General features: G+C 50.7%; 1 protein-coding gene across 1 annotated transcript in view; it reads left to right on the top strand.

The window, feature by feature from the left end:
* Positions 1-4,099: 4,099 nt before the first annotated feature.
* The window catches only part of MTHFD1L (methylenetetrahydrofolate dehydrogenase (NADP+ dependent) 1 like), a 154,921-nt gene continuing 134,881 nt past the window's right edge, over positions 4,100-24,139 (top strand). The window contains 10 exon segments of the mRNA XM_037520671.1: positions 4,100-4,169; positions 4,172-4,216; positions 4,219-4,266; positions 4,269-4,314; positions 10,042-10,126; positions 11,277-11,327; positions 11,412-11,465; positions 14,702-14,826; positions 16,958-17,058; positions 19,122-19,258. Of these exon segments, the coding sequence (XP_037376568.1) occupies positions 4,100-4,169; positions 4,172-4,216; positions 4,219-4,266; positions 4,269-4,314; positions 10,042-10,126; positions 11,277-11,327; positions 11,412-11,465; positions 14,702-14,826; positions 16,958-17,058; positions 19,122-19,258 (762 nt within the window).

The raw sequence follows: 24,139 nt of genomic DNA, 5'->3' as shown, positions 1-24,139 counted from the left end.
AATCAGGAGTGTCAGAACTGATAGTCTATTAGTCACTCAGGATCTAGTCCTGGTATATAAGAGCAATTTAAATATGGGACACACAAGAAAGCCTTGAGACATTTCAGTTTTGTAATAAGTAAGGCAGTGCCAACTCTTACTCATTAGTAGTTTTTCTGAGATAAGCAATCAGTTCTGCCCTTTCTGACTTCTTTTTAATGCCAGCAAAGGTCATTTTTGTTCCAGGGATTAACTTCTTGGGGGTTTCCAAATGTTCATTCCGTGATTCCTCTTTCCAAGTGACGCCTCTGTTCTTGTTGGCATCTGTGTAAGAGAATCCAATGGTCTGACCCGTCTTTCACCCAAGTAGACCATGACCCCCTTGCGCTCACCTCCTTTTGTTATAGGACAGGGAGAGGGGCAGCCCAAACCCCGCAAACCTGCCTGTTCTAAATGGGTTCTGCCATCCGCCGCATCAACACAAAACATAGGAGACTTTAATGGGAAGGAACTTTAATACAACTAGGAAACAACACAGGAAAGGCAAAGAGTCTAGTTTCTAAATGAAGCACCCAAAGTGACCCGTCCCCTCGTGGGTAAAAGTCCATCCATATGGGATCGGCCCAGAACAAGGCCCCAAAGCCTGCCACAAGTCTAAAGCATCTTCCAGTGGGGACCCACAGAAAAGGGTCAGAAACAACCAGAAAAGCCCGGAAGGAAAAGAGCAAAATCAACATCAAGATAAAAGCTGCCATGGTCACCTCCCCACGGGTCTCACCCACATCTGTGTCACCCCGTCCACGACCAAAAGACAAGCGCGGTTTCTTCACGTGTCTCTCGGCTCCACGTGCCTCCCCCAGGGCTCCTTCTGGCTCCATCCTGCTTCCTTCCTTCCTCAGTCTCCTTTACATCCTTTTCTCTCCCTGCTCAGCTCCACCCTCCCTTGGGTGGGACAGGGAACCTGAAACCTCCCCCTTTCCTAGGGATCCCCCTACTACACTTTGTCCACAGTATAGCATTGGGCACTTCTGAACAAAAATCTGGCTGCCCTTCTCCACATCGCTCATTTTTCAGTCTCTCTTTGTGTGCAATACAAAGGTTCAGCGTTTTCACATCTTCATGCATTCTTGTTATCTTTTACTTACTATTGATGTACCTATAACTAATTCCTTGGCTACATCCCACACACTTTGATACGCTGTGGTTTCATTTCATTTTCATTTCATTTCATGTCATTTTCTAATATCCCTCGAGATTTCCTCATTGCATCATGAGTTATTTAGAAGTATGTCACTTAATTTCTAAACATGGGGAGAATTTCTAAATATCTTTCATTTACTAACTCTAGATTAATTCAATTATGGTTAAAGAATATACCTTGTGTGAGTTAATTCTTTTAATTTTGTTGAGGTTTATTTTATGATCCAGAATATAGTCTATCTTGGCATACGCTCCTTATGCACTGGAAGATGTGTACTCTGTTATTTTGTGGTAGAAGGATCTCTAAAGGTACTCAGGTCAAGTTGGGCCTCAGTTCCCCCAGGCTGAAAATCAGTATAATGCTCAAGTCATTATATGGTTTAGGATTCAATCAGGTGTCTCTCAGCACCTGGTTTTGACAATGGAAAGCCAGTGTTTATAATGTGGGCTCATTTTATTCCCACTTTGCTTGGGAATTATAATAATTTCCTGGTAAGGGAATAATTTCCAGATAAGACTATAAACAAAGTATCATTATTTCTTTTTAAGTGACACCGTGTCCACACCGTATTACAATCACAAGGGAGACTGGAGACTGTTGTTGCCAATAATTTATTCAACACAAAGTCACTGTGGGAATTATAATTTATAATAATAACATTTCCAAGCCAGTAACCTATAGGAAAATGCCTCATAATAAGCCAATACAGAAATAACATAGTCTAAACCCATAATAGATGAATCACACCATTGTCCATTAGGGAGATGAAAGGAATAGTGTCAAAGTTAGTTGAGGTGGACTTTCTGCCAGAGTCTAGAAAAAGTCAGCTATTAACCAACCAAGAACAAACGTCCAGCTGCTGGCCCAAAGTGAAAGTCCCCTGTTGAGGAGCTCGAGGGGCCAGAGCACCTGCGCTGGTGGGGCGGCAGGATGATCCTCACGGCCATGGTTTCCACCACCGACTACAGAGTGGCCTTGCCTTAGGAGGGGCTGATTTCCAGGGTCCCCAAGAGACCTACTTAGATCAGCAAAGAGTGCTCTTGGCCAGACCTAACACTCTCAGTAGGTCCTCGCAGACACTTATACTTGACTTTTATATCTCCCTGAGGTTATCATCACTGTTAGAAGGCAGACTGAGTAGCACCCCAGGACCTCCAAACTTGCACACTCCAAACTTGAGCCACAGCACAAAGGAAAACCATCCTCTTACTGTGGAAGAAACAGCAGAATCAGTGTGCACAGAGAGAGAAGAGAGTATAAGAGTTTCCCCAAGAACCACCCATTTACCTCCTGTGGGTAAATGCCCAGCCAAACAGGGTTGGCCCAACGTGGGGCCCCAGAGGCCCAAGAGCCTGCCAGGAGTCTAAGGCACCTTCTGGAGGGGACCCACAGGAAAGGGGGAAAGGAGTCAGGCCAGTCTGGGATGAAAGGAGCAGAATCAAGGAACAAATGTAAGTACGACTGTCAGCGTCAGCCTCCCCATGTGTGTCTCACCCACGTCTCTTCCAAGCGTCTCTAGGTGTGCCCGTCCATGTCCCCGGGGTCACTTGCAGGCCCAAGACCAGCAGCCGGCAGGACTGTTAGGGGGAAAAGGATGTTCTAAAGCTAATTCCATACAGGCTTTGTGGACTCCACCCCAGGCCAAAGACACCGGGAACTCCAAATCCCATCACCACCCAAGGGAAGGTGGCTGGGACCTGAGGGTGGGGTTAAGCAGCCAGGTTGGTATAAAACCAGACACGTGGGTTTTTGGAGGGGTCCCCCATTTTGGCTCTCCGCCAGCTCTGAGGGTGCCTTTGGGTTTCCAGGTGGTTGGATCCGGTAGGACGCATTAAAGACTTTATTTCCCTATTTTCTCCCTGAGTTGTACATTTTCCTTATTTCCTTTTCCCTTGTGAATAAACCTTTTATTAACCTTTCGTGTGCGCCTGCAGTGGAGTATTCATAAGTCCCTTTTAAGCGCGCGGGTGAGGACCCACAGCCAGGCACCCAGTTCAATATAGGGCTGCCCTATAACAGGACTTGTTCCCCTGTCGCTGCTCCACCCGCCTCTCTCTGCAAGTCCCACCCTTGTCTCTCTCCAGGGTTTCTCGGCTTATGGCCGCTCAGCTCCCCGCTTCCCGAGGGGGGCAGGGGACAGGGAAGCTCCCCGCTGTGCTCACGCTCCCTGACCATCCCCCTGGCCACAGCGCCTCCCCCCACACCTTTCTAAGGGTGGACGCCCCAGCACGACAGCCCTGACCACGTGGTCCTCCTGTTCAGATGGAGAGGAAAGTCCTGCTCTCCAGATTCAAAGCACTTTCGTCAAAACAAGTTACTGTAACGAGCTCAAGCCAAACAGCTTTGTCACAGCCAAGCCCCCCCGGCCAGGACGCGCAGCCCCGAGCCGGGACCCCGGGGCCAGGACGCGCAGCCCCGAGCCCGGACCCCGCGGCCAGGACGCGCAGCCGCCGGGGCTCGTCTAACCCGCAGAGTCCGCGCTGCGCGCCCAGGTCCAGGCACCGGCGCTGCGGGCCGCGGCCAGGGTCCTCCGTGCCAGGCGCGCCCGAGCCCGCCCCCACCCCCCAGCCCGACCCCCCCCACCCCCAGCCCGACCCCCCCCGCCCGGCCCGCCCCCACCCCCAGCCCGACCCCCCCGCCCCGGCCCGCGCCCCACAAACCGCTACCTGCGGGCAGGGCGGGGCCGGCTGGCGCCCGAGGCGGGACCAGGGCCTCCCCGGCGCGCCCCACCCCTCGGGCTATTCCCAGCCCGGCCCCGCCCGGCCGGCCCCCGCCCTCCCGCGTCACCCGCCACGAGCCCGGTCCGGCGCCCCGGCCGCTCCGCGCGCTCGCCCGCGCCCCACGGAGGAACGCGCGCCCCCCGCCCCCCGCCTCATCGCCGCGCCGCGGGGACCCCCGCCCGCGCCCCCTCCGCCGGCCATGGGCGCGCGCCTGCCGCTCGTGCTGCGCCAGCTCCGCGCGCGCCGCCCCCGGCCCCCGCGCCGCCCCCGGGGCCCTGGCGCGCCCGCAGCGGCGGCGGCGCGGGGTGCGGCGCGGGGGAGGGCTGCTGGAGCGGCGGCGGCCGCAGGACGCGCAGGCCCGCTCAGCGGCGGCCCGGGCCCCCCGGGGCCCCCCGCGCGCGCCCCCCTGGTCAGGTGAGTGTCGGCCGCCCCGCCGCCGGCCCCCGGGCGCCCCGGGACGGGCCGGGCAGGGCGGCCCGCGCGCAGGCTGCGCGGCGCGGGGTGGCGGGACCGGGGGTCTTGGGGCCCACTCGGGGGCACCGGGGGCGGGGGGCGGGGCGCGGGGCGACCCGCCGGGTGCCGGCCGCTCCACGTGCGCCCCCGGCCGCCGGCTCTGATGCACCGCTGGGGGCGGCGCGGAACTAACAAAGGGGCGGCGCAGCGGAAGGCGGGAAACTGGGGGAGGAGGGGCGCCCCGGGCCGCGGGGGGCCGGGGGCGAGGGGTACGCGGGCGGCGGGGGCCGGGGCGCGGGGGGCCGGGCGCGGCGGCGGGCGCGCGGGAGCGCCGGGCGGAAGCGCCGCCACCCCTGCACGCAGAGCGCGCGTGTTTCGAGTTCCTGATCCTGCTGTTTGCTCATTTGTTGCACAAATGAAAGTGGGGCCCAGTGGGGCCCGGTGCGCCCCGTGCCAAGCAGACGTCTGGGCTGACTCATCCCGGCGCCGCGGCCTTGGAAGGTCCCCCTTCCCCCCCTTCTCCCCCCCACCCGCAGGGGAGCGGGCGGAGCCGGCGCCCGCCTCCCCGGGGGCGCCCCCAGCGCCAGCCCGCCGAGCCCCTCCTGGAGGAGGTTTTAACTGGGTGGTGGCCGGAGGTGTGGGCGCACCCGCCTGTCCCGCCCCCTCCCCCTCTCCCCGGCCCCCAGTCCAGAAGGCCGAGCCCGGGGCCAGCGCGTCCTCCGGGCCGGCTGGCCTCTGCAGTGCCCTTCGCCGTCTCCGGCTCTGCAGGACGAGGATGCCCGAGGAGCCCTCTGTTGGCTTCACCTGGGCTGGGAAGGTGGGCAGCGCCCCGGCCCGGGCAGGTCTCCCCGTGTAGTCACGCAGAGCTGGGCTCGAGGACAGTGGAAAGGCAGCACCCAGCACCCCTTCGCTCCTCTGTTTTCTGCCTCGCTCCCCGAGCCTGTGGAGTGCATTGCTCGTCCCTGGGTCGGGGGTGAAACTGCGGCCCGGCCCTCCTCTGCCTCGCCGCTGGTCCTCCTGCCGGGGCAGAGCGTGCTTGGGCTTGGGGGGTGAATGAATGACTCACCATCTGGGGTTCTTCGTGGACTCCATGCACTCTTGATATTTCGTGCCAACCCCTGATGGAGTTGGAGATCGGCAGGAGCTTGGGTCAGATCCCCCTGGGGGGCAGACCTCAAGCCCTCACTACAAAACGACAAAATAAAACGATGCCCTCCCTGAGAGGTGGTGGGGGAGCCCCACTAAACGCACCACCCGGGAACTTCCGTGGGTGAAGTGCCGGCTGTTGGTATTTTTTTATTTTACCCCACTGTAAACCAGGGAGTGGCAACTTTTTCTGTAAGTAAATATTTCAGGATTTGCAGCACAAGAGGCAAAATAGATCTGAGGTGGGTTCTTTAGAAGAAAAAGAATACAATTTTTTAATAAATTAAAAATCTAATTTGTGGACTCACATCTATGCTTCCTATAATACATAACACAAAACATTTTCCTTTTTTGTCACCATTTAAAAACGCACGAGCCATTCTTAATTGGTGGGCCTTGCTCAGCTCCTGTTCTGAACAGAAGGAAGCAGCTCTAAGTGCTTTAACTGCTTCCTAGGATTGTGGTTGAGAGATCGGAACCTTGATTTGCCATGTGACTCCACCACTTATTAGCTGTGAGTGCTTTGATCTCCATTCTGACCATGCAAAATGGAAACCAGACTCCCCCCTACTTCCTAAGGGTGCTGCGAGGATTCCTATACCGGCCTGATCCTGGGAAGCACATTTTTCATGTCTCCAAAACTGGCATTTATCTTTCATTCCATTGTCTTCCACCCGCAGCCGGCCAGGTGACGGGGCCGCGTTGGGAACACGTGCCTGTCCTGTGCTTGTAACTGACTTGTGTGCCTCCTGTCACACGCCTTTCCTCTGAGCGATGCCCCAGGACTTGGAGAAAGCAGGAGGCGGGCCTCCCTGGAGTGGGCTGGAGCAGGCAGCGGGGAGCCCATGTGTCCTGCTCCTGGATTCATTTCATGGATACTTATCAGAAAAGTTACAGAGTGCACTCCCCTAAGCATAGTTAGTTCAGGGGATTGGCTAGATAACCACAACCCCACTGTTTCCATCAGGTCGTGGAAGGGCCATTTTAGGAAATAATAAGATTTCTGGCATAATTCAGAAAGTTCTAGCATCAAAGGGTGCAAAATGGGTGTCAGCAGCTTCGTGAAGCCCCAGGGACAGAAAAATGCTTTAAGAAATGCTGCATCCCAAACACCCCGGATAGCACAGAGGGTGATATTGGGGCGGGGGAGCGGTGGAGGAGAGGGCGGGACGGGACACCTAAAACACATCCAGGACTTGTTAGTTGTAAAAAGTTTTAGGAATTCCTCAAATGATTTATGTGGTGTGTGTTCCTTTTTATGCATGTATACGAGTTTGTAGCAAAAAAGAAAACTCTATGTCTAAGTCTGAACAATTCTTTCAGTACTTACAAAATGAGTTCTCTGTGTTATACACAGATTGTACCATCATTTAATTGGACTGGCAGCATTTTTTTCCCCTAAAACAATGGTCTTTTGTTCTGCGTCTCAAATCAGATGCAACGAAGTAAGATTGAAGCTCCCAGATCTGAACTGGGTGTACAGTGGGACGTGGGCGAGGCTGCTTTAACAAACATGCGCCAAATGACTGGACTATCAGGTCCAGAGGGGCTGGGGAGGGCGGTGACTGATCCCTGATCACCACTTGCCTCTGGGTGAGAGGAGGCTGCTGCGCAGGTCTCCAGCGGCCAGGGGCCTGGCACACCCCTCCCACAGCATCCCTCCACAACCTGGGGCCAGAGTGAGTTGAGTGACTCCATCCAAGTGCAGGCAAGACAGGAAATGTGCTCTCCGGCCATCGGGGTAGCTGAGGGGCCCCAGCACTCAGCTTTTGTTAGTAAGGAGGACAATGCATGGACGGAAACCCCCGTGCAGAGGAATGTGCTGTCGCTGTCACATGCACTGTGCCTTCTCATCGCCAGCCAGAGCTCATCAGCTGCTCCCGGCGTTCTCCACCTGGGTTGGCTCAGAATATTGGGGAGCGTCTCTGGAAGAGACTGTTTGGGCAGTACACAGGCACCTCCCAGGCCTTTGGAAACACTGAAGAGGCGAAATGTAGAATATTTTATTAATGAACGGGCTCAGCTTCCAGGGCTGTGCTTGAGTGGGAGTTCTCGCTACATCATCGCTGCTCCCAGACTCTTCGGCGTGGCCCTCGCTGGCGGCAGGGGCGGCCCGGGAATGCGGTTTCTCAGCAGCCTGGTGCCCAGCTCGCGGGCATCCTTGCCAGCACAGACAGCAGGGGACGGAGAATGTGAATTAGTGGAGTCGGTGCTAGGGCGGCATCCACCTCCCAGTGAGGTAATCACGATAAGCCGGTGATGGCGGCTCCCGTGGTCCTCTCGGTTGATCATACTGTCTGGGGTTTAGCTGTCAGCGACGGCCCAGCTAGAGTGGCTGCTCCAGCGCTGAGCGGGCAGCGATTGTCTCCTGAGGTCGGGAAAATCTCCAATTAGAGACATCTGTGCTGCTTTTTATTGGGCCTGGTGACTCAGGGCTTGCTTGTTTTGCTTGTTGCCGTACGTGTCCTGAGTAGGGCCAGGGAAGAAGCACCACAGCACACCCAGATGCGGGGGATTAGCCCACTTTGTCGTGGGCACAGCCGGTGGGGGTTGGAGAATCTCTGGAGTGACCCCTTCATTTTATGGAGGGTGGGCCAGGCGACCGATATTTCTTGGCAAGTTATTTTTGTCCGAATGTGTCATTTGATGTTCAGGGGTAGTTTGGGGACACGGAAAAACTGTACATTTATGAGAACAAGGGTGAAGCACCGCTGATATGCCCGCAGGACAGACGGGGAAACTGGGCTTGGTCAGGCCCAGCCAGCCTCCCCGCTGGCCCCGAGAGGCCAGGGCGCCAGTGCTAGGCCGTGTCCGTACCGGTTGGTGCCTCGGAGCTTCCTGAGCTCCCTGTTGAACATGCACATTCCCTGGGCCCTACCCAGAGGACTAACTCACTTTCCCGAGGACACAAACCTTATTACCCAGCTCCCCAGAGGGCCTTTTGGCACATTGTCAGGAACCACTTGGCCCTCACCCTCCACCGCCTTCCCAAATTAGGCAGAAATAAGGGCCCTTCGAGGCTCACAGCAGCAGGCTAGAAAGACGGGAAACAGGAACCCCCTGCCCCCCAGTCACACATTCTTGGACTGAGGATTTGGGGGCTTACGTGTAAGGTGGACTGTAAACTTCCACATGTCGTCTCGCGCATTCAGCACAATAATATGAACACTTTGCTTTTTCCTAAGTGTCTAAAAACAACACAATCTTCCAGGCTCGTGATGCACCTTTACGGGCCCACCTGCTCTGTTTCTTCCCCGGCCCACTGGTCAGTGGAAAGTTGGTCTGGCTGGAAACTTGGGATCCTCTCGCTAGTCCCAAGCACCCTTCTCTGCGTCCGCTGTCTTCCTCTCTGAGCAGCGGGAGGAGCACAGCTTTACCTTTTTTGCCCCAAGTGATTTTTGTTGATGGTATCTGACTCGGCACCTTGTAAACTTGAAAGCTGTTCTGGCAGCAGGAACGATGCGGGCTCGAGCCTGTCGGAAACAGAAAACAAAATTTGAAGGCACTGAAGCTTGAGTCCTGCCTTGGCCAGGCCTTCTGTCTGCCGTTGGCGGGTGGGGAGTGCCAACTTCAGCATTCATGCCAAGGGAGGAACGTTTCCTGGGGCAGGCGGTGGTGAGGTTGGTCTCTGAAACAAATCTTTCCAGAAGGCTGCAGAAAGAGGGCTTGACTTCTTCCTCATTGATCTAGGTCTGCCCCCACCCATTGCCCTCCTCCCCCTGTGGTGCTGAGGTGGAGACGGCCCCTGCTCCGACTTGTTGGAAGTCCAGATGCAGATATCTGGCCTTCCTGGACTAAGAGACTCTAAGGGGCCCTTGGACATGAGAATTCTGAGGCATCCCCAGTGTTTCTGAAACAGTGAAAACGTCAGTAGCACCCAGGCTGGACAGGTCACCGCCGGTGTGTTCTCACCTGTGCATTCACAATTGCGAGACACCACTCAGACCCAGGGTGCAGCGATGGGGTTTATTAGCAAATGAGAAATTAGGGAAAGGAAAGCATCTCTAAGGCTACAGCTGTCTCAACTCAGAGCGTCTACAGTGTCCAGTAGTCCCAAAGTCTGCTCGTGCAAGATGGCACCGACCCTCCCATGAGGGCCTGGAGCTGGCGGCACACAGTAGCAGCCGGAGGTGCTGGGGTGGCATCACAGCAGCAAACAACACCTACTCAAAGGTCAGGTTGTCCAGTGCTGGACACCAGACTGGACAGTGCCAGAGGGCACTGCACCAGGAGGTCACGCTAGAGGATCAGAAGAGGTAGCCAGCTCTTAGAGGTAGCTGGACTTAGGTCAGCAGTGTCCAGCCACAGGTCAGCACTGCTGACCGTGCCAGAGTACAGGCACTAGCGTTTCAGCTCTTTGCGACACCAGGCCCAGGCCAGTGGGCACAGGCTAATGGTGCCCATCAACGGGTGATTCAGGAGGCGCTTGCCCCACTTGGAGTGTCCTCACCTTGTCTAATTGCTTTCACCTACAGTAAGAACTTTCTAGGGCCTTGTGTTCATTAACCAAGACATGACTGTGTTTTTTCTTTCTTAATGCAGAGAAGTCATTGAGAATTCAAAAGAAGTTCTCACTTTACTGCAAGAGAAAAACCCTACCTTTAAGCCGGTTCTTGCCATCATTCAGGTAAGCCAAGAAGAGGTTGGGTCCCACTGTTTTGGGAGACCTTTCAGTGTAGGTGATTGTGTCTACACAACCAGCTGCGTTTCTGGTCAGAGTAGCCCCAGTCAGGCTTGGCCGCGGCTTCAGCTGCACAGACGTCCTTGCCCCTCGAGCTGGCCATTTTGCTCGTGCTGGGTTGCAGGCCTGGTGCCTCTCTGCCTGAGTGTGTCTCCCTCAGCCACAGAGAGCTTGCAGAGGCCCGTAGGTGGGTGCTACACGGAGCTGCCTTTCCAGACTAGGTGGTGGTCCAAGAGTGCTTATAAATACTTCGTCAGATGTGACTTGAAGATGACAGGGGGAGAGAAGTTTTCCTTCATTTTTGTGGAAGACAAACTTGATGAGACCTGGTATTGGTAATCTTACTGCTAATCTTTGAAAGTCTGCCGTGAGTGCGCAGAGCCAAAAGTCTTTACATATCAGGAGGACTTCACATTCCATGTTCATCTTTTGGCTACAGACCTGCATTACCAGCTGTGGTTGGCACCGTTGGCCACCCTCATTGGCACAGCTACCCCGGCAGGTGCCGGGGCTGGAGGAGATAGCCAAGCCCGTAAGCTGACACCACGCACAGTCGTTGCCCCTGTTAGTTTTGGCGCGCACTTCCCGTATCCGAATAGCAACCTCTAATTCCATCAAGGCTGTGATTTGCAAGATTATAGAGCTGTGCTCAAGCCGCTTGCATTCTTGGGGGCCTGTCTCCACATCCCCGGTGCAGATAACCCAGTGGCTGCTGTACCAAGTAATTTAATCAGGAAATTTAATCAATACAAAGAAAATGAATCAGGAGCCTGGGTCTTCTGGGATTCTGTTTACGTGGCTTCCCACCTAAGGGCAAGTCACCTGTCTTGGATGTCCTCACTTAGAAGGGGCTGCTGGCCAGGTGGTCCTATGAGGGCTCTTGTAAAAAAGTGACATTATTTGAAAGCCTGAGAAATGGGTGTGTTCATTTCGGCTCTTATGAACCCTTGTTTGAGCACTAAGGTTTTTCCCTGCATTTTCCTTGTCATCTTTGGAACGGCAGCTCATTTATAATGGTAGCGTTAGTCTCGGTGTTTGGTTTTGTGCATTTTCAAGATTTTTGTTGTTACATTCTTCTTCTTACCCCCCTCCTCAGGCAGGCGACGATAACTTGATGCAGGAAATCAACCAGAAATTGGCTGAGGAGGTAAGGATGGTTGACATTAAATTTTTATAAGTTTTAATGATTCATGTTCTGACAGTGACAAATAGCCTTGTGTTCTCTTCTCAGGCCGGTCTGGACATCACTCACATTTGCCTTCCCCCGGACAGCGGCAAGGATGAGGTAATTGCCACAGCGCACTTAGCCCTTGTTTGCTTTCCTCTCTGAACCCATGATCCTCTCTCTGCTGCTGGAACAGCTCTCGCCTTTGCTTATGGCGGCGCTTTTAGTGGGAAGATAGGGCGCCTCACTGTGTGCTTGTCCCTTGCTCTGTGTTTCTGTTGAACCTGAGCTGTGGCCTGGCGGCTTGGTTCTGTTTCTCAGCTGTGGCAGAAGCGTGTGCTGGTGGAAGTCGCCCGGACGGCCGTGTCGGGAGGACTGGTTCTGGTTTTGCTCTGTTACTATAGATTATTTGACTCGGGTGATTCCTTCAGACTCTCTTGGTCATGGTCACCTAATCAATAAAATAAAGGACTGGGAGGAGACCATCTTCAGGGGCCCTTCCAGGCTACCATCTGCAAATCCTTCCATTGGTGTTTTGAGAAAGCTGAATATCTAACCCTAACCCTAAAACTAATAAAAAATGGAATAAGCTGATTAAAAAACTCCACTGGACCCCTTCACTGCTATTAGGGTGATTTAGTTGTTGATGCCAGCAGGGAATAAAGCCTCGGCATTGAGGGTCATCTCACGCCTGGAAGAAGCAGTCACTCTCCCATAGGGAGAGGAAAGGAGACGGGATACCTGGTCCCTCCATGGCTGACTTGACTTCAGAACGGCTGTGACGAAGATTCGCTATTGACTCTGCGTGATAGAAAATTTCCACAGAATCTGTAACACAGAAGTTTGTTTACTTGGACAAGAATAGAAGTGGGCAGCGCCTGGTTGGTGCGGTGGCATCACAGAGTCATTTGAAGCTCAGGCTGCTTGCTCCACCATCTTGGTTGTGCTACCTCCGCAGTCCAAGGGGCGGGTTAGCTCCACATATCACATGGCCGGGCGAGCTAATGTCACATGAAAAGTCATTCCGAACTTTGTAAGGAGAGACACAATTGGAAAAGTTACTGCTGATGAGGAGATGTGTGGTTACGACGGAGAGAACACTCTGGCAAGCCTCCGAGGGATAGGCCAAAGGGACTGTTTTTTAAGAACCCAATGACAGAAAGTGGGAGAGTAGATTGAAGAATGTTCCTCAAAAATGGCCCTGCGGCTAGCCTGTGTGTAAGAGGAGGGGGTCTGCTGCTATCTCAGGCCTGGGGGAAGGAGAGTAACTTACCCAAAGGTGGCTAAATACGCATTTTTGTATCATTGCTTAATGGGGATAAGCAGGTCAGCTATCATTTATGACACACAGGATGGGAATTTCTGGATTGTGTCTGGTCTAGGTAGACCAGGGGGTGTCATTTTCTTGCCTATGCTGTTTGGGGAAGATCGGGGTATGAAGGGTAAGGGGATTTCCTAATTTTCCCCTTTTTCAGGATCACAGGGCACATAAAGTTCAAAAGATTCTTGTCACCAATGAGGAAAAGGAAGTGCTAAGACCAAAGATGGGCCCCTACCTTCTGCCCTCCAGGGACATTTCGTGAAAGTCACAACCACACTTCCACCCCCATAGGTCTGAACCTCAGTGGTTGGCCATGCAGCCAGGGAGGCTGGGAAGTGTAGTCCTTATTCCCTGTGGCCTTAGATCATTTATTGTCACAACTCAAAAATCAAGGGCTGATTTTAATGGAAGAAGGGAAGCTGGATTATTGGCAGATAGTTTCTGCTGTACTTAACCATTGTAATATATTTGAAATGTTGACACCTGTCACACTAATATTAAGAAACTGGTTGTCTTTTTGCAGAAGGACACACCCCTGCCTGCAGTGCCATTAGCATTTCTTTCACTTATTTTCCACTGGTATTGACAGCTCTTGACTTTTCTTTCTAAATCGACTTTTTTTTTTGACAGTCATTTATTCCCTATTTTTCTTTGAAATTCAGGTAAGTGTGAATTTATAGGTGTTGTCATGTGTTGGATAAGATAAGGATCTTAATTATGAATTAAGATTTCATTGTTACATCTACCAAGTGCTAGTTACAGGTAACGATCTAGCCTCACTTTATTCTGGGCTCTCTTAAGATGTCACCTCTGCTGACCATTCCCCATCCATAATCATGCTGTAAGCCCCCTACCCTTTTTAACCTGCTTTATTTTTCTTCACATCACTTAGTGCTTCCAAAGATTTTAGTATTAGCATTATTTTAATTTTTGTTCCTGTCATGTAAAAGCTCAGTTTTCATTGCAACTGTGTTTACTTAGAACTAGAAGGTGCTCAACATTCATCATCTGTTGAATGTATGAAAGAAGGACAAATAAATGAAGCAAAATTTTCTTTTTGAATTTTGTGTATTAAATAGCTTTTCCTTCTCTTACCAGGTAGAAATACCATGGTGATTTTTGCAAGACAGTGAAACAAAAATGATTAACCAATGCTTCCTTATAGCACAAGAGGAATAACTGACTCCTTATCAAAAAATAAGTCAAGGAGGGAAAAGTCAAGAACTATTAATACCAGCAACAGCACAAACTAAAGAAATGGAAATCCCACTGTAGGCAAGACCTGCAAATGGCAACAAATTCCTTTCCATCCATATTCGTGGGCTGGTATCTCTTTTATGAGTAAATAATGTTAAGTGAAATGAATCAGTGTGTTCCTCTGGGCATGAAATAAACAGAACCAAGCATTGCTTATTTAAAGACACACCTAGGCATGCATTAGCTATTGCGTTGACTTTCCAAACTATACTTTGGTCCTTTTCTTAAGTAGTGAGCTATTATAGCACTTTCTATAAACAGGAAAATCTGTCCTGTTTATTATCAGAAGCCTCTCTGTGTGTCATTCAGATTCAGAGAACTTGAAGGGCCTAAGTGACACTTCTTGGTTGTCAGCTTTAGTAAACTTTGTGGAACACTCTATAGAGCACAGGCCTGGCGGGCCAGGGTGGCTGCTTTTGATTCTTGATTCTGGACCTTCCTGAAAGTTAACCTGGTGTTTGACTTAAGAGTTAACAGGGAATTGTCTTTTGCTTCTCTAGATGTTATTACTTGTTGAGGTTTGGTTTTGTTCTATGCTGGTAGAAAATAGAGCCGTAAGACTGAGACGTCACTAAAAAATTCAGTCATGCTTTTTAGTTTTTGAGCTTTTATAAACATGATGAAAAGAGAAAATAGACTTGTTCATTGTACTGTCCATCCACATGGAGCAAAAAAGAAAACTGTTACAAATATATTTCCGTGGATTATTTCTTGTATAAGGCTGCTTTCTTGGGGTCTTATTTTTTGCAAATTGGATTTGTCTCTTTCCTCTCTTTAGATTATAGATGAAATCTTGAAGATCAACGAGGACCCCACAGTACATGGGCTTGCGCTTCAGATCTCTGAGGACTCATTTACCAACAAAGTCCTCAATGCCTTAAAACCAGAAAAAGATGTGGATGGGTAAGAAAAAAAAGGAAAGAAAATCGACACTTATTGCTAAATGAGTTCTTTTACTGGGATTTTTTTTTTTTTTTTAATTTCTGTTTTAACTGTCAGCTAAGAGGTGAAAGAAATCATTTCAGAGGTTTAGGAGTTTGAGGACATTTATTTATTTTTTAAAGATTTATTTTATTTATACATATAAGAGCTGGAGTGTAGGCCAGAGGTGTGGGGGTGGGAGGGGAGAGGATTCACCAGAGACAGAATGGGGAGCACTGAACAGGCAGATTGACTGAAATACACTGCTGAGGGGAGCAGCAGGGAGACAGGAGAGGTCTGTTGCACCATGTGGGTGGGCTCCCTGGTCGGGGATCGAACTCACGTTGCAGTGGCTGCCAGTAGCTTGATAGTGCTGACACTTAACCCCTTGCACCACCAGAGAGGCCTTGAGGACTTTTAAAATTTTGTATAAGAAAGTTAGATAGTTGGGGGGACACGCTTGCCCTCTTAGAGTGCTTGGGTGCTGTTTCGCAAATGATTTCCTTGCACCATATTCACTTGCTAAGCTCCTGACTTAAGAGTTCTTGGCCGGCTCTTCTCATAATAAATTTCCTGGATAATCCTTCTAGACCCTGGGAGAAATCCCTGAATCTGATTCCCCAGAAGTACCCCATTCTGCCTCAGTCTCCAGCCAGTTGAGAGAAATAAAACATGTATTCATAATACAAGATTTTATTTAAAATTTGAGGGGAAAATTCAGGTAAATATCAGGTGTCTGTTGGACTTGGCTGGTGTGACAACTTCAAGGGACAGTGAGTATTGCCATCCGTGTAGGAGTTCAGGACATTTCCTGGGGTTAAAAACCTCATTTTCCTACATGGAAATGGAAAATTTGTTATACTTTGGTCCAAAAGAATACGATCTATTTAGCATTATAGAGATGTAGGTTTGTCTTTCGGAGGCTGGATGAAGCGACTGTGGCCTCGCTGAGACACCCAGGTTTCACCCGTTGTCCTAGGCCTGTGGTGACTCAGTTTAAATGCACACATAGGTTTAAACTTGTGAACATCTCTGATTCTGGAGTAGACCAGCCCTAAAGGAAAAAGAAGCCCTAGTCAAGTATAAAACTTCCAGAACCTGAAGGTGCCAATGTGTATTTTCTCATCTTTCATAAAAAAGGAAATTATGAACATTTCCCTAAACATCCTCTTTTGTCACTGACCTGTATCAAGACCATCAGTATGACTAGATAGTTATGGACTATTTTGTCCCAGATTTCAATGAGAAAGAGCACAGAAGCCATTGAAAGCACATGACACTTTTCTTGATCTTCCAAGCAAGAAAACACTGACTTTAATGTTATGGGGAGAATGGAGTGCAGGCCAAAGGGTCGGGGGTGAAAGAATTCACCAGAGACCCAGAGGGGAACAGAAAAGGTGGATCTATTGAAATACATGCTGAAAGGAGCAGCGGGGAGACGGGAGGGGTCTGCGTGCAGAGAGTGAGGGTCCCGAGGCTCTGTTCACACTCCAGACATCACTTGGGTGTGTCCTGACTCATGATCCCAATTTAGGATAGAAGATCATCAGCGTAGTGTCCTGGTTCCCAGGGCAGGCCCATCTACTCCCTTTATCCATTCGAGCCACCTTGCCTATCCAAAGCTTGCCTATTGGACAAGACAGTGAAACAAAGGGCCTAGGAGCAGGGGCCTAGCTTTTAAATTTAGCGCTGATACAACATTCCGTGGAGCCAAGGCCTGTGAATTCCAGTTCTTGCTCGGTCATCCCAGACTTCTAGGATCCGTTCTCAGTTTCCTCAGGGCCGTGGGCTCTTTGATGTTGCTCACTCCCAGGCCTGCTGCTCCATGCCATCCCTGAGGGGCTGCCTGAGGTGTGGGGGGGGGCAGCCCCGCGTGGCCTTGTGCTGTGGGCCTGAGTCCAGCAGAACCAAGGTCATCGACTGGGGTCACACTGAAGTTTCCCCTAGGGGCAGCTCTGAGGAACAAAGGGCCTTTATTCCTGCCCACTCTTGGATTTAGATTAACTATTTGGTATATCCTATCAAGCCCTGGCGTGGGTGTTACTTGGGATTAGACGTGTGACTCCCAGTTGTGTGAGTTCTGACCCACTGCTCCCCTTGTTTTTGGTTTCAGGCTGACAGACATAAACCTGGGGCGGCTGGTGCGCGGAGACGCCCAGGAGTGCTTCGTCTCCCCGGTCGCCAGAGCTGTGATCGAACTTCTTGAGAAGTCAGGTAGGACGCTGCTTCAGAAATGCCGTGTCTTGTTGACCGGTATTTGCGTTAATTTGGGGGTAAGGATTTGTTTCTAGAATCGAATTCTACTGGACAGTGAAAGGGATACTCGGGGTTGGCTTTTTCTTCCCCTCTTACAGGGAGATATGACAGGCAGCAGCAGTTTTTTCTCAGACTAACTGGATGACAATTTAGAAGACAAATGGGAACAGTGATCTCATTTTAAACAGATTATCAGCGTCTCAAAATCACCAGAATAAGGGCCTCCCCAGTGGCGCAGCGGTTGAGCGCTGGGTTGCGAAGCTGCCCGCAGCCTCTGCATCATCAGTTCGATCCCCGGCTGCGCCCTGGCCACCGGAGGAGGGTCCCACATGGTGGGCAGACCTCTCCTGCCGCCCCAACCCCTGTTCCCCTCAGCAGTATCCTCTGTCTGTCTGCCTGCAGTTCCCTGCTCTGGCTCTGGTGAATTCTCTCACCCTCCCGCGCTTCTGACTGTACCCAGTGCTTGTATGAATAAATAAATAAATCTTAAAAAAAAAAAATCACCAGAATGAAAAATGTGTCAAGTTTTAGATTCTCATGTAGACCACGGAAAGGCTTGTAGGGAAGACACGCGCAGAAGCCGGCAGGGGCGGTGGGGATGCCCCTGTGAGTGGTGTTAGCGCTCATCAGTCCTTCCAGCTCCCTCCCCTCGACCTTGCACTTTTGTGTCAGTGAAATAGAAATGAATAATTTTTTTCTTGGCTATTAAATTTACTGAGTAAATTATTACTAAGTATTTTATTTACTTGAGTTTTTAGCTGAGTACATAAAAATGGAACTACTCCAGCTTGAGTAAAAAAGAGGTAAATGCCTCTCCCCTGCACCTGAACTTACAACAGTCGAACAAAAATTCCAAAAATATGTACCAACATTTTAAATAGAGGCATGTTTTTATTTATTTATTTGTTTGTTTTGTTTATACATGCACTGGGTACAGTCAGAAGCGCGGGAGGGTGAGAGAATTCACCAGAGCCAGAGCGGGGAGCAGAGCAGGCAGAAGGACCGAAGTACACTGCTGAGGGGAGCAGCGGGCGGCAGGAGAGGTCTGCGCGCCATGTGGGACCCTCCTCGGGTGGCCGGGGAGCAGCCGGGGATCAAACCGGCGCCGCAGAGGCCGCGGGCAGCTTCGCAACCCAACGCTCAACCGCTGCGCCACCAGGGAGGCCCTGTACCAACATTTTAGTAGAAGGTTCACTTTTTTTTTTTTTTTTTTAAAGATTTATTTATTTATTTATACAAGCACTGGGTACAGTCAGAAGCGCGGGCGGGTGAGAGAATTCACCAGAGCCAGAGCGGGGAGCAGAGCAGGCAGAAGGACCGAAGGACACTGCTGAGGGGAGTAGCGGGCGGCAGGAGAGGTCTTTGCGCCATGTGGGACCCTCCTCCGGTGGCCGGGGAGCAGCCGGGGATCGAACCGGTGCTGCAGAGGCTGCAGGCAGCTTCGCAACCCAACACTCAACCGCTGCGCCACGGGGGAAGCCCCTAGAAGGTTCACTTTTAAGATTTATTTTGGGAACATTAACCATTAAGCTCAGATCCCTGAAGAAATCCATACTGATGGTGTCTCTCCATATGAACTATAAGGATGATGATTCATTCCAAGAGTCAGCTATGATTATATTGCCAGTATAGACCCGTGCTCAGGGCCAGGTTTTAGAAGGTTCTTTTCCCCTCATTAAATTTGAGAGGAGAAAGGCTCTGCAGTCTTGTCTAAAGATTGATTTTTATTTATTTATGTATACAAGAGCTGGGGTACAGGCCAGAGGTACAGGGGGTGAGAGGATCCACCAGAGACAGAGTGAGGAACAGAACAGGAAGACTGACTGAAATGCACTGCTGAGGGGAGCAGCGGGGAGACAGGAGAGGTCTGCTGCTCCCTGTGGGTAGCTCCCTGGCCAGGCATGGAACTCCTGCCGCAGTGGCTGCTGGTAGCTTCATGGTGCTGAGACTTAACCCTTTGCACCACCAGGGAGGCCCCTCTGAATTCTTGATCATAATCCTGATTTCCATTTGGTGGGTAGGTGTCGACTTGCATGGAAAGAAGATCTTGGTCCTTGGCGCCCACGGGTCTTTGGAAGCCGCCCTGCAATGCCTGTTCCAGAGAAAAGGCTCCATGACCATGAGCTCCCAGTGGGAAACTCCGCAGCTCCAAAGCAAGGTAGGCAGCTTGCGTATCGGAAACCGCAGCGTTGTGATTTATAGAAAACAGAGGCATTTCTTATATATATTTGGTCTTCGCCAACCATTCCTTGTCCATAGCTCCCCCAAACTTTGGAATTTCCTGTGTGTGTTAAAGGTGTCTCCTGCCAGGGAAACCAGTCCCACCCCGAAACCTCCAGGAAGGGGAGAGGGGCTGGAGGCTGCGTTCAGGCACCAGTGGCCGGAGAGTTAATCACCATGTAATGAAGCCTCCATGAAAGCGCCCAAGTTGGGGCTTCGGAGCTCCCAGCTGGTGACTAGGGGGCATGGAGAGGACACGTGAGTCCCATACCTTCCCCCATCTCTGCCCTCTGGCTGTTGACCCCCTTCCTGTGGTGTTTTTACCAGAATCGTGTTTAGTGAGTAAATAGGTTTCCTGACTTCTATGTACTGTTCTGGCAAATTAATTGAAGCGGAGGGAAGGGAGTTCTGGAAACTTCTGATTGACGCCAGTCAGCAGTACAGATGGTTATCTGGGCTCGCTTTGGGCACCTGAACTGAGAGCAGAAAGGACCGAACACTGTGTACCTCACCACAGACAGGAACAAACACGGAAGCACAAGGTCAGGCCAGTTTCACCTAAGGGCATCGATGAAATAATCCTCAGCAAAATATCATAAGGCAGAATCCAGCCCAGGTTGGGTTCATGATATTGGGTTAAGCCAAGGGTGGTTTAACATCAGAAAATCTATTAAAATCTATCAATAGAATTCACCACATTATCAGATTAGGAAATCTGTCACCACAGGAAGATGCAGAAAAGTCATTCGATAATTTCTAGTTGCCATTATGATGTTTTCTTAAAAACTCCTTAGAGTACCAAGCCCTGATCATGATGAAACTGGTTTGAAAAATTACAGCAAGCGCCTCATTTAATGGTGAAATGTTAGGAACATTTTTTTACTTAGGAAAGACGAGGGTAGCTGTTACGGGAACTCCTGATCAGCATTGTTGTGGGGAGTCCTGCCGACATCTAACACGGAGAAAGCAGGAGGGAAATGTGCAGTGATCAGAAAGGAAATTGCCGAAGTGTCCTTGCCATGAGGTGATCTTACGATCTATGAGACAAACTAGAAGAACCCATGAAGATATGAGAGGAGTCAGGAGCGTTCACCTGGGAACTTGGGTATAAAATGAACATGCAAAAAAATTGCATTTCTGCACACCTCACCCACAGCAGAGGAAATTAAAAAAAAATTGCTAGCAGCAATGAGAATATAAAAAATTAGAATAAATGTAATAAAGTTATTTCTGATCTTTTGGAAGTTATTAATTCTCCCCAAATTAATGGAAATCCTGGCATAATGGTTTGTTGAATTTGACAACCCATCCTAAAATTTATTTGGAAACATGGACAGAAGCGAGACAGTTACAGAACTGGAAATGTCATCCTGGGAGAATTTCTGAGACAGTAAGTCGCAGCAGGCTCCTTTTCGCGTGACAGCATTTACGTAAGGTCCATAGCGATACCACGTAGGGAGCTGTCCACTTGAACTGCCCCCTGGCCAGCGGGCAGGGGAAAAAGCGAGTTTCCCCCTGTCATGTGAAGCCGCCACTCGGGAACCTGACGCTGCAGGAAAAACAACCTCCAGCTGCCATGGCCAAGCCAGAGCTGGAAGACACAGCAGCAGGGACCTGGTCCTGCTTCCCCACCATGCAGTCCTCAGGAGTCAGGTTAAGGGTTAATTAGACCCCTGGGCCCTCTTTTTGCAGACAGCACCCACATTTCTTCAGGCCTAATGTAAGAAATGAGAAAACCAGCAGCCCAAGAATAATTTATTTTTACATTCACTGTTCCTTTTTGTTGTTATTTAATTAATTCATTTCTTGAGGTAGTATTGGTTTACCTCACCATAAATGGTTCAGAAGCTGCTCGGTAACAAGGTTTATAAGCTCAACTTGGACATATGCTGCCAGAGTCAGCCCCGTTGGGTTGTTATCCTGAATCCAGATCCTCACGATGGTTCTCTGATAAGCTCTTTGCTTAACTACTATGGAGACTTTAGTTTCAGTTACCAATATTATATATATGTATACCATATACAACATACTATATAAAATATTTATATTAGGGTTACATATATTTAAAGGTGCCTAAAATGAATGGGACTGAGACAGGAACCACGATGTGGGTGCAGGTGAAAAGGTGACCCAGGGGCCTCGTGAATGCCTGTTTTTAAAAAACTTGACAATGGGTAGGGTGTCCAGATGTGGTTTTTTTAATTTACATTTTCTTGTCTGAAATAGTTGATAAGGTTTTTCATTTGAAAAACTGACAACACATTCACAAATGTTAAGCAAGGTGAAGTTAAATAAGTACATTAAATACAACAAATTACTGCAGAATCAAGTCTGAAAACATACGCTGCTCGTGCTGCAGCGTGAGAATGGACACAGCGCGCGGCGCCCTCCCCGGAGTCGGGTGTCACCACTGAGTGGCCCATGGAACTAAAATCTGTAATTCTCATCTTAGCCTGTCTCTGCCAGTTAAACCCCAGATGCTTTTTTCCGTGACCACCACAGGGTGGCAGCCTATTCAAGACAATTCCAAGACAACGCTCTGCTCATTTAGAGACCAGAATTTTTGATTTGGAAAGCTTAGTGCAAGAGGAAAATAAACCTCGCCCTGACCTGAACAGCTGTGGTGAAGTAGAGAAAAAGGCCTTCCTTGGCAATCGAATGTTTGCGCAGCTGTCACAGAGCCTTCTGCCAGTTGTATCTGTATTTTTGAAAAACAAAGACATCTTTCAAAGTACTTTTTTATTATAGAAATAAATCACTTTGTCTCAACTTTGGGATAAATCTCATCTGAACTGGGAGAAGATTAAATGTCCTCTCCAGAGCATCTAGAAATGGGGGTGTGGAGGGTCCCTGTTGTCCTGTGTGTAAGAAGCCACTCCTGGGCAGCTGATGATGTGGGCACATCAGTGAAAGTCCTTGGTGCTTAGACGGCATCACCTTGAACTTTAGAGGGTGTCAGCTTTCTCCTTTTTTATGGTTTCAACTTTGTAGCCAGAAATAGGGACAGAAAGGTTCGGGGCTCCCTCTGCTTCCCTTTGAAGTGTATTTGAAGTCCTCCCACGGGCCTACTTCCATCCCACGGGCTCCCTCCCACCACGAGGCAGGCCTCTGTTCCCGTAACAGCTAGCATTTCATTCGCCACCGCCTCCTGGGGACGGGCCTCCTTGCAGAGGTCAGCCAGCCTAGCCAACCACGGTGGCGATGGTTACTGCGTGCAAAGAGCTCCCAGGTACAGGTGATCGCCCTGGGGCACCCCACGGAACCCTTGAAAAATTTAACAGATTGCAGTTTTTATTTTCTGGTTTCTTCAGCAATGAATCAAAAGTGTATTTTATTTTAAGATTAAATCCCATTTGGCTGCTCATCATCAGCAATGATAAGGGCAAGCAAAGGATGGTGGCTTCTTGGGTGGAAGGAAATTATCATGGAGAAGCATTTCTTATGTGCGTTGTGGGTGAGATGGAGCAAGCCTGCCTGTGGGATCTGCCTGAGGGTTTCCGAAGCCAGGGAGTTGAGGGTTTGGGGATCAGGGAGTGACATGTAAAACCAGAGTGCCGTCTACCATTTCTTAACCTGCACATCTTCACCCTTCAAATCTGGGGTGCTGCCTTGGAGGTTTAAAGTCAGATGCAGCATTTGGTCCCTTTTAAAAAGTAGGTCCATGCCCTGCTTTTTGGTGACAGACAACTGTGGGGTGAAGCCTCAGCTATTGCTTGACTACTCTGGGCCTGTTTCCTGGTGTGTGGAATGGGGGTCACGGTACCTCTGATAGAATCAATCACCCTCCTGTGTTGTCTGCTGAACACGGAGCTTGGCCGCTCCCACGTTCTCGTTAGTGGCTTGGGCTGCCGTTGTGAGTCAGGAGAGACTGGCAAGTTTCACTTGGTGGGTGTGGAACTGATCCACGCTATTGCAAGACTGTAAGGAGAAAAACATGAAATAGCAGGACCCGGGGTCTCGTGTTGGAAGCCTGGAATGCAGGCTCACAGTATGTCGGGCACGGAGAGTGTCCTGGCTGTGAGGTCTCCCTCCGGACAACAACTGGATCCTGTAATGGCAGGAATGAGCTCAGTGCAGGTTTTCCATGACCCGAGCAGACGGGGTAAAGGAGAGAGTCCTGGAACCCTCGGTGGCTTTTCAGGCTTTTATTGGGATTTACGAGGTACACGGCAGGCAGGGGTGCCTGCAGCCTCCCAGCCGGTCTTCACTCTCTCTGGACTCTCGACGCGCTCTCGTGGCCATTTCTTCTCTGCTCCTTTCACTGTCATTCTCCATGCTTCTCTGCGCTATTGGCATCCCCGGGACGCCGCCCTTAAAAGCCCAGTCTCAGCCCAGGTGAACTCCATCTACCTATGCCCACACCCTACTCCAGGTGCCCGCCATCAGGCCTGCATTGGGGACCACAGGGTTCCCTCATCAGTCCTAATGGCGGGAGGGCAGAGAGGGCTGATACTTTTTCACTTACCCTACAGATCCCAAAGCAAAACTAAATGTCCAGCTGAGAGCAGGCACCCCCTTTTGAGCGCAGCCCCTGTGACCTCCTCAGCAGGAGCTGCTGAGCTGGGGGACGCCCTGGTATAGGGTAAGGTAAAAAAAAGTATCAGGCTTTTCTGCCCTCCCGCCATTAGGATGGATGATGGATCCCTGCGGTCCCGAATGCATGTCTGATGGCGGCACCTGGAGTAGGGCGTGGGCATAGGTAGATGGCATACATCTGGGCTGAGACTGGGCTTGTAAGGGCGGTGTCCCGAGGACGCCAGCGCAACAACAGAGCAAGAGAGAAGGCACTCTCCGTCCCCAGCACCCCTGCCCGCCGTGT

Source organism: Talpa occidentalis, unplaced genomic scaffold (genome assembly GCF_014898055.3).
Source record: "Talpa occidentalis isolate TD23 unplaced genomic scaffold, MPIMG_talOcc4v2.1 talOcc4.2, whole genome shotgun sequence".
NCBI classification, from domain to species: domain Eukaryota; kingdom Metazoa; phylum Chordata; class Mammalia; order Eulipotyphla; family Talpidae; genus Talpa; species Talpa occidentalis.
The sequence above is the reverse complement of the archived record's forward strand: the minus strand, read 5'-3'. Positions and strand labels throughout refer to the sequence as shown.